At 33.7% G+C, this 9,073-nt stretch overlaps 2 protein-coding genes across 20 annotated transcripts; both read left to right on the top strand.

Moving 5' to 3' along the window:
• The first annotated feature begins 909 nt into the window (after positions 1-909).
• Positions 910-4,967, top strand: LOC131638322 (uncharacterized). Of its 17 annotated transcripts, none has more exons than XR_009294641.1 (7): positions 910-1,427; positions 1,518-1,612; positions 1,742-1,804; positions 1,950-2,035; positions 2,264-2,454; positions 2,581-2,765; positions 2,868-3,696. XR_009294641.1 is itself a non-coding variant. In XM_058908880.1 (6 exons), the coding sequence occupies exons 4-6, from the start codon at positions 2,409-2,411 to the stop codon at positions 3,069-3,071; spliced, it is 435 nt and encodes a 144-aa protein (XP_058764863.1). In that variant the 5' UTR covers positions 917-1,612; positions 1,742-1,804; positions 1,950-2,035; positions 2,385-2,408; the 3' UTR covers positions 3,072-3,696. The 17 variants fall into 17 exon arrangements, 10 of the variants coding, with proteins under 10 accessions (XP_058764863.1, XP_058764864.1, XP_058764860.1 ...); XR_009294643.1 differs by having other exon boundaries at positions 1,498-1,612; XR_009294640.1 differs by adding exons at positions 4,567-4,636; positions 4,735-4,967 and having other exon boundaries at positions 910-2,035; positions 2,868-3,496.
• Positions 4,968-6,170: 1,203 nt separating this feature from the next.
• On the top strand, positions 6,171-8,721 carry LOC131638328 (digalactosyldiacylglycerol synthase 2, chloroplastic). Of its 3 annotated transcripts, none has more exons than XM_058908891.1 (5): positions 6,171-6,389; positions 6,569-6,897; positions 7,046-7,312; positions 7,422-7,774; positions 7,898-8,721. In XM_058908891.1, the coding sequence occupies exons 2-5, from the start codon at positions 6,616-6,618 to the stop codon at positions 8,391-8,393; spliced, it is 1,398 nt and encodes a 465-aa protein (XP_058764874.1). In that variant the 5' UTR covers positions 6,171-6,389; positions 6,569-6,615; the 3' UTR covers positions 8,394-8,721. The 3 variants fall into 3 exon arrangements, with proteins under 3 accessions (XP_058764874.1, XP_058764872.1, XP_058764873.1); XM_058908889.1 differs by having other exon boundaries at positions 6,531-6,897; XM_058908890.1 differs by having other exon boundaries at positions 6,616-6,897; positions 7,898-8,720.
• The last annotated feature ends 352 nt before the right edge of the window (positions 8,722-9,073 follow it).

The following is a 9,073-nucleotide window of genomic DNA, read 5'->3' as shown; positions in this document are numbered from 1 at the left end:
CAAAAATCTTGAAGTTTGACTGTATTTTGACTATAGTTGACTTTTAGGTCAGCATGGTCGATTATTGGTCATCTGAGCCATTGAATGAGCGGTCCTTGGAATTGAAGCTTGACTTTTGACATGGATATGCTTTGATACATATGTGACACCTTGAGATCCCTTTGAGGCCTCAGAGATTCTAAATTCTCTTGATAAACTACAAACCCTAATCTTGAGACCCTTGATTAGGAGACTGTTGCTTGAGAAGAACTCTTGAGCTTTGAGCCCTTGAAGATGAAATGATATGGGCAAATTTTAGGGTATGAGAATGACCACAAACGGCACCACTGTCCCGTTTGGGAACTAGAAACGGATGCAGTTGAAGAACTGGTAAGCTTGAACCGTGACTCCGATCTTCTTTCTGGTGGCGCTGGGTAAACCTGCATGATTCTTAATGAGTTCAAGATTCAAGATAAGTATAATGAATAATAAAAATCAGATATTATACACTACTCTTAACATGTAAACTGGTTTTATACTGAGTTAAATGAAGTGATTTTAAGATGGATTAAACTTTGGTTGGTCCAGAGCAGGTAATATAGACATTCTTTCAATAAACAATCAATATAGTATTTAAACTATGTAAATATAATAAATAATCTTTAAAATATATTAAATTCATCAATTTAATTTATATTTTTTTAATAAGCAGTTTGTATCTAATAGGATTCGAATCTGAGACCTTAAGAGAATCACACTCTCAATTTAGTTTATATTATTAAAATATTGAATTTTTCACGACCACTTTTTAAATTACACAAATTGATTTTTGATGTTATTATCGAATAAAATCAATATTCAAATTTCATCAAAATCAGTAAAATTTTATTGGTAGCAACACATCTACAATATAAGAAAGTTTGATGCTCTGGAAAGTACCTATTTGCCCCTTTGCTTTTTTAGAGAGCCACGTGGCTGCTTCTTTTGCATGCTATTGCTTCTTGCTTCTACTATCTCTCTTCAACGTCTCAGTCTGAATTTAGAAGATGATTAATATTTTCAATTTTTCTTTCTCTCTCTTCTCTTTCAATCTGCCTGTCTTCTTCCTCTCCCTCAACCTTCCCCTCTTTGTCTCTTTCTTCTTCTTTCTCTCTCCGAGTCTTCTTTCTCTCTCAGAGCGACATCTTTCAATCTCTCTTTCTTCTACTTTATGCTTTCTGCTTTCTTCCTCTTCATTTCCCCTTTTCTTCATCATCTTCTTCATTTCCCAAAACGAAACCGACACGGTTATCAGGTTTTTTTGGATTTCTGTTTAACGATACTGTTTAGATATTGTGGTTAGTGTTTTTGTGGTTTATATGATGATTTTGTGGTTAGGGTTTTTGTGATTGTGGTTGATATCATGATTTTGTGGTTAGGGTTTTGATGCTACTATTGGTCAAATGGAGGTATGTTGTTCTTTTCATCTTTGTAACAAAAATATGAATAATGTTTTCACCGGTTGCTTTTAACATTCAGATCTATGGTGGCAACAACAGGTTACCGGCGATTAGTGTGGTGGTGGTGGTAGAAACGGGTTTCCGCCGACGAGTGTGGTGGTGGCCGAAATCAGAAAGGTTTATCTATGACTGAGGTGTGTTTGCTATGCGATAATGCTCATTTCAATTTGGGTTTTTTTGGTTACTTTCTTTTATTTATAATTTTGACTTGATTATATAGTTTTGAAAAGTGGTTTATTATTAACATCTTCACTGCTTGCTAGGGATCAAACTGAGCCTCTTTATTTTATGGATCTTTTGTATGACAACATAATATTTCTGAATTGGTATGCGATATTATGTTTTGTTTCTCATCCAACAATATATTAAATGACATATTCTTTACCCAGTCTATTGTTTCTTGGAAATACCATTTTATCACTACACATAATATTTATGAGACTTACACTTTTGAACTGATGGATCATGCAGAACTATACAATAGGAAATCCTGCTTGTGTTGTACATTAAGAATTTTCCAAAAGATGTGATTAATGAGGATTTCTATTTTTTATTAGGTGAGTTTTCAAGACTTTCATATTCAGGCTTTGTTTAATACTTTTTTCTTATGCAATTCGAATGTTTTACCATCCAAATGAAATATTACTCAGTAACCTAATGAAATTATAGATGCTTTGAGATTTTCTTAGTTTATTGTTCTTTTCTTTTTTATTTTGTTGAAATATAGTTATTGTCTGGGTGTTAATTCCAAAGCGGGTCTGATATTTGCTTTGTTTTTTCACCAGTTATAAACTAAAAGCTAGAGTTGAAAATATAATCTTGCCAGTGTCTGGTGTGAGTGTCTGATCAAAATATAATAGGGTCAGTGTCTGGTGTGAGTGGTCTGAATTAGAGTTGAAACATAAGAATTTTACAGGAGCACTTGAGCTTATGAGGCGGGCTACTGCAGAGCCACCAGTCGAGGTTAAACTAAAAGGTATTCTTTGTTCCCATATAATTGTTCACATTCAGCTCTCCTAATTTCTAACTATTTTATTTTAATTTTGTGATTGTCAATGACTGTTAACTAATGATTGCATTTATATTATGCTTTTTCTTTTAGTGGTGGTTGATGGGATTCAACCGGTTCAGATGAGACTTCATAAATCATTGAGATTGTGGACCTTTTATGCTGATTTGGAGGAAAGTCTAGGTAATTTGGAGTCTACTCAGGCAGATTACGAACGGATTATGGAAATACGAATAGCCACACCACAAATAATAATCAATTATACAAAGTTTCTAGAGGTATGGAGCATCATTCCTATTTTAGTACACTATCTCTATTGGATTTTACTTCTGCTGGTTTTGGCTCATTGACATATTGTTAATTGGTTTTGATTTATACAGGAGAACAACTTCTTTGAAGATGCTTTTAAGGTTTATGAAAGAGGAGTGAAGATATTTAAGTACCCACATGCTAGAGATATTTGGGTTACATATTTGTATAAATTTGTGAAGAGACACGGAAAGGAAAAATTGAAGAGAGCGAGAGAGTTGTTTGAGAATGCAGTTGAAATGGTAATTATTTGCCTCAAATTATTCTCTCAGTAATTTTCGGTTACAGGTTCGGGGCCAGTTTTGTTTGAGTATAAGCGATGTCTTCTCGAGATTTCAATTGCCAGGATGTTATACCTGCTGAGGAACTATATTCCAGTAGCTATTTGTCTATGACAATCTTGGTATTTTTAACATTTGATTGCATTGAAGGGTCGGTTTGTCAAAGCTGGCAAGGCCTACAATTATGATCCTTTGAGCCAAACCAGAAGCTACTGAATGTACAATATTTAACCAGTTTCTATGTTGCAAATGGAATTAGCAGCAGCTAGGAGTTATCACGAAAAGAACTCAATTGGCTTGGCCAATGGTTCCAGGGAAGCTGCTTTCAAGAAAAGAAGGCATTTGTAGTGATAGGTATAAACACCGCTTCGGTAGCAGGAAGCGGCGTGATTCGGTTAGAGAAACTTGGATGCCTCAAGGTGCTTTTACACTTATCTGCTACGGGTTTGGATTGCTTTGTTACAGTTCTGAATTTTATGGCAAATAACAATTTCCTCTTCATTGATCTGTGTATCTTTTTATGTTCTCTATATGATGCTTATGTGCCATTTGGAGGATGTTATAGGCTGGTGGAAAATATTTTGTCACTAAATATTCTGTCAAAGTATCTTTTGATTTATGCATTGAATTATAAGTTTATATCAAGGTTGAGGTTCAAAATGTTTGCATTGAATTCTCATATTCTGTTTTTATAGTTTGCATTGAATCATTGTGTATTTTATAATATGAGGATTGAGGTTCAAAACGATCGAGAAAATTGAAAACTGAAAGTGATGTTTTTATAATATGATCATTTCCTAGCAAGATGACATTTATGTTTTGATCTTGAAAACCGAAAGTGAAGAATCTTCGAACAAGTAAAGTCCTTGTCGTTCTATGCTGATTGATTTGTTTATTTTAGTAGAGTCAGGGAACTAATTCCTCTGTCAGAATAGTTAATAGAGTTACGCACGTATGTTAAACCATCAAAGTATTGACATTCCAGCTTCATGGTTCATGACAAAAAAATGTACTTATGATTTTCCATCATTTAGCTGATCCTTGCCAATACTTTGTTCATTGGGAGACAAATAGAGAGCTTTCAAAACCCTCCTTTGCAGAGCCATTGTTTTTTTTATATTTCTTTTTATATAACACATAAACTGCTTGTCACAATTTAAATAATTTATTCTCTTTTCTTGCAGTTGCATGAGACAGTAGGCTGAGATGTTTTTAAGATATTTTTCATAGTGATACTTGAAACACTCCTATTTCATCAATTTCACTTGAAGTTAAATCCTATGGTTGGGTCTCCTTTTATTTCCTTTTCATTTTGAAAAATGAAACTAAAGAACTGGGTGTAACACTATGAACTTCAAGACACGAGATAGAAATCCTAACTTTGTAGTATAATAATATAATAATTCAAATGAATTGTGTATTTTGTTCTTCATGTTTTTTTATTTAATGGTATAAGGAAATAATTATGCTATATGTTTTTTTATTACAGGTGAACTTGAGTTGCCATTTACAGTGTTACTCTTGGTGATTGTAGCTCCTTATGAGGCTATATGATTAAGGTAAGCAAATCCATGTTCTTGGGGCCATTGAGTTGTTTTCAACTTTACCATATTTATTAAAATAAAAACGTATACTGCATGATTATTCTGTTGATCAGGGACATAAAAGAAAGTGTTGCAATTTCTTTATTGATTGCAGCATATTTGGCTTTTCAGCATTTCCCAAGAAGAAGCTTGGAGAAATCATTTAACCAAGGTTCAATTTATTGCCACCTTAGCGGTCAAAGATATCACTGTTGCGTCTGTGTTACTTCTTATATGAGTTGTGTTTGAAATGAGTTATGCTAGCAGTACATTGTAAATTAGAATAATAGCTGTTGAAATGTTGAAATTGTTTATATATATATATATAATGTTTGACACTCAAATCCTTTACTCTCTACTTGCAAATTTAAATAATGGAGTTAGAAGAGGTGTTTATATTATAAATTGGTATTTAGTACATAATTTTTATTATATACTTATATAGTGACTTAAGTTATATCATTTCACAATTGAAATTGTTTTATTCCAGTTCTAGCTACAAGAGTGGTTTCTTTAAGAATATAAATAGTTTGTAGATTTCTACTCTTGGAATTACTTGGTGTGAATGAGTATATTGATAGGCAGTGTTAGTATAATGGCATATATGTTAGATGGGAAAGGTAGAGGTAGTTAGAATTAGTAATGAGGGACATAGTTAAAGAGACATGCTATGTTTAAATAATAGGCCATGATTATACGGTGACATAGCCTAATTTGTGAGAGAATTAGGGTGTCTTAAAACACAAGGAGGTTGCATTTTGCTTCCTAATGCGAGGAATTATTTCCTAATTTTTTTTAGTAAACAAATGGAATTAAATAATTGATCTTAGTACATACCTTATTCCATTTTTTTAATATTAGTCTTTTTATAACTTTTTCCATTTTAATCCAGATTTAATCTTTTATTAATATTTTTTATTTTTCTCAATCTAAATACGCGAAAACAACGGGTACCCGTGCGAACGCACGGGTACCAGACATTTTTCTAAACATTCAATTATTATTTTTTTCACTGATACCGAACATTTTTTTATACATTCAATTATTATTTTTTCACGAGTACCCGATATTTTTCTATACATTTAATTATTATTTTTTCACTGGTACCGAAATTTTTTCTATAAATTCAATTATTATTTCTTTCACAGGTACCAGACATTTTACTATACATTCAATTATTATTTTTTCACGAGTATCAGATATTTTTCTATACATTCAATTCTTATTTTTCACGGGTACCAGACTTTTTTTTATTAAAAAATATAAATCTGAAACAAATGCGCGTCCCGTACCAGAACCCGTGCGTAGATAGCAAAATTATAAACCCTACATAATTTTGAATAATATATATTTTATAATACCAATTATATATCTGAAATGAATGAATGCGCGTCCCATACCAGAACCCGTGCAAACGCACGGGTTAGTTACTAGTTTTGTTAAATTTTTTTTTCATAATCAATGATTCTAAAATCACATTGGTCATTTCCTTTTACTCAAGATTGGTCAATTCTTCGTCGCATTACATTACTCGAATATCAAACCAGAGAAACTCGGGAACCTGCATACACGAAACGACACCGTTTACTTCAAACCAAGAGAGAGAAAATATTCCCTCTCTACAATACCTCCTTATTTTCCTTCGTTTATCTCTCTTCACCATTCATTCACACAAATTCCTCTCTCTACAATCCATTCTTCACCACTCTTTCTTCTTGATTCCTTCAAGGTACATATACTCTTTTCCATCAACGATTTTCAACTTTTATGCCTTTAATTTTACCTATTTTTCTCGTTTTTCTTGTATAATCTTTTTGTAGAATTTGAGTTTATCAGTGCTTAGGTTTGAAATATATGTGATTTATTGCAGCTACAATCTGTTTTTCGCTGGTGATTTTCATGTGGTAGGGAATTCTGAACTACTACGATATTAAACTTTTAAATCTAACAAACAGATGGATAAGAAACAGCATTTTGCAATTTTCACAACTGCTAGCCTTCCATGGTTGACCGGAACCGCGGTGAACCCTCTCTTTCGTGCGGCGTTTCTTTACAAAGCCGGGGAAAGGAATGTCACCTTGTTGATCCCTTGGTTATCTTTGAAAGATCAGAAAGTTGTATATCCGAACAATATGACGTTCGAGTCTCCAGAAGAGCAGGAGAAATATATACGCCAATGGCTCGAGGACAGACTTGGATTCACATCTGGTTTCAGCATAAAGTTTTATCCCGGAAAGGTGATATAGCTTGGGGGCATTTATTGGTTTATGAGAATTTCTATTTATGTTTTTATTTAATTATCGTTTGCTTGAGTGTTTTCGTATTGACTTTACGATTCCTTTTATTTTAGACGTAATGCTAATTTACGATATGCTTGCCATGTAGTTTTCTAGAGATAAAAGGAGCATTCTTGCTGTTGGTGATATTTCAGAAATGATCCCTGATGAAGAAGCAGATATTGCTGTTCTAGAGGAGCCAGAGCATCTGACTTGGTATCACCATGGGAAAAGATGGAAAACTAAATTCAGGCTAGTTATAGGAATTATTCACACAAATTATTTAGAATATGTGAAGAGAGAGAAGAATGGAAACCTGCAAGCGTTTTTACTGAAATATTTGAACAACTGGGTTGTTGGTATATACTGTCACAAGGTAAGTTATTTAATTTTCACGGAGAATATTTTTAGCTATCATGAACTTTATGCAACCATTGTGTGCGGCACGCTTGTTTTTCCGGAATTGATTAATCGTATGATTGCAGGTAATCAGACTATCTGCTGCTACTCAGGATTACCCTGGGTCCATCGTCTGTAACGTTCATGGAGTTAATCCAAAGTTCCTTGAGATTGGCAAGAAAAAAAGAGATCAACAACAAAACGAAGATAATAATGCCTTTACCAAAGGTGCCTATTTTATTGGGAAGATGGTATGGAGCAAAGGCTACAAGGAGCTGCTCCAACTTCTTAATAAGCATCAAAAGGAATTATCTGCTCTTGAGCTTGATTTGTTTGGAAGTGGAGAGGACTCTGATGAAGTTCAAAAAGCTGCTAAAAAGCTTGAAATGACCGTTAGAGTTCATCCTGGCCGTGATCATGCTGATGAACTATTTCATGAGTAAGTTTCATATTTATCACTCGAACTATGTGTTTTTGTTTTTGTCTGATCGATGTGTTAAAGGTTTTTTTTAAAAGTTCATTGACAATGTTCTGAATGTATATGTTTATTTCATGTACTCAGTTTCAGATTGTTTCTTAATCCGAGCACAACAGACGTGGTTTGCACGACTACAGCAGAAGCTTTGGCAATGGGAAAAATTGTTGTGTGCGCAGACCATTGCTCAAATGAATTTTTCAAGCAGTTCCCGAATTGTTGGACGTATAATAACCCCGAGGAATTTGTTCAACTCACACTTAAGGCATTGGCTGAAAAGCCTGACCAGCCTACTGATGATCAGAGGCACGACCTTTCATGGGAGGCTGCCACAGAACGGTTTCTTAAGGCCGCTGACCTTGACAAGCCGTCCGAGAGAAAATTATTGTCAAGAAGTACCTCAAACTATCTCTCCACTTCATTAAGTTTGCAACAAACAGTTGAGGATGCATCAGCATATGTACATCATGTAGCTTCTGGGTTTGAAATATCGCGAAGAATATTTGGTGCCATTCCAGATAGCTTGCAACCAGATGAACAGCTACGCAAGGAACTCGGATATTCTAAATCTTTTAAGAAATAAGATTGAGAGTTGTTTAATTCCTAAAATTGACTGATTGAGAGTTATTTGCTCATTTCAATGCTCTCTTTCTAATCAGGGTAGGAAATTAAAAGGGTTGTTGCCTTATATAAATATAAACATAAGGCATCTCTGTTTAGTATCAACCAAAGCTTCTATTACTGTAAATGTTGGAAAATTTGACTATTACAATTTACACCAATGAGTTGATATAATTGGTGTAATTCATATTGTTTGTGTTGCGGTAATAAGCTCATGTTCAACCCTTTTAGATGAAATAAGAACTATGCATAACAAAACAAATGAAAAACTTAGTTACTGCATGCTTGGAGTACATTGTTTAACCATTCATTCGTCTTGTAATTTGCCTAAAGTCACGATTACCAAATCAGTAAAGTTATTAAATCTAATCCCATAATTTGATAGCTCTATCCAAAGATAACAAAATGAACTTATTGTCACTTCCATCATCAATTAGAATAGTTCTGAAGCTGCACCAACGGTCGCATTTAATATGTACCAATGACTTTTTTTCCACCATAGTTTTTGACTTGCAATGGCAAATCATGAGGTAATAAAAATATGACTGAAGATCCATTTTGGTCCCTCACAAATATTACACGAGTCAAATTAGTCCCTCACAAAAAAATTGACCCAACTTAATCCTTTGCAAAAATATTTTT

This window comes from Vicia villosa, unplaced genomic scaffold, assembly GCF_029867415.1.
Source record: "Vicia villosa cultivar HV-30 ecotype Madison, WI unplaced genomic scaffold, Vvil1.0 ctg.002260F_1_1, whole genome shotgun sequence".
Lineage (NCBI taxonomy): Eukaryota > Viridiplantae > Streptophyta > Magnoliopsida > Fabales > Fabaceae > Vicia > Vicia villosa.
Note: the sequence above shows the minus strand (reverse complement) of the source record. Positions and strands in the feature narration are given on the sequence as shown.

Coding starts and splice junctions, on each gene's coding strand:
- LOC131638322 (XM_058908881.1), top strand. CDS start 2,409: ATGAGGCGGGCTACTGCAGAGCCACCAGTCGAGGTTAAACTAAAAG. Junction 2,455..2,580: donor AGTCGAGGTTAAACTAAAAG/GTATTCTTTGTT, acceptor TTTTTCTTTTAG/TGGTGGTTGATGGGATTCAA. Junction 2,766..2,867: donor ATTATACAAAGTTTCTAGAG/GTATGGAGCATC, acceptor TGATTTATACAG/GAGAACAACTTCTTTGAAGA.
- LOC131638328 (XM_058908891.1), top strand. CDS start 6,616: ATGGATAAGAAACAGCATTTTGCAATTTTCACAACTGCTAGCCTTCCA. Junction 7,313..7,421: donor TTGGTATATACTGTCACAAG/GTAAGTTATTTA, acceptor GTATGATTGCAG/GTAATCAGACTATCTGCTGC. Junction 7,775..7,897: donor GCTGATGAACTATTTCATGA/GTAAGTTTCATA, acceptor TCATGTACTCAG/TTTCAGATTGTTTCTTAATC.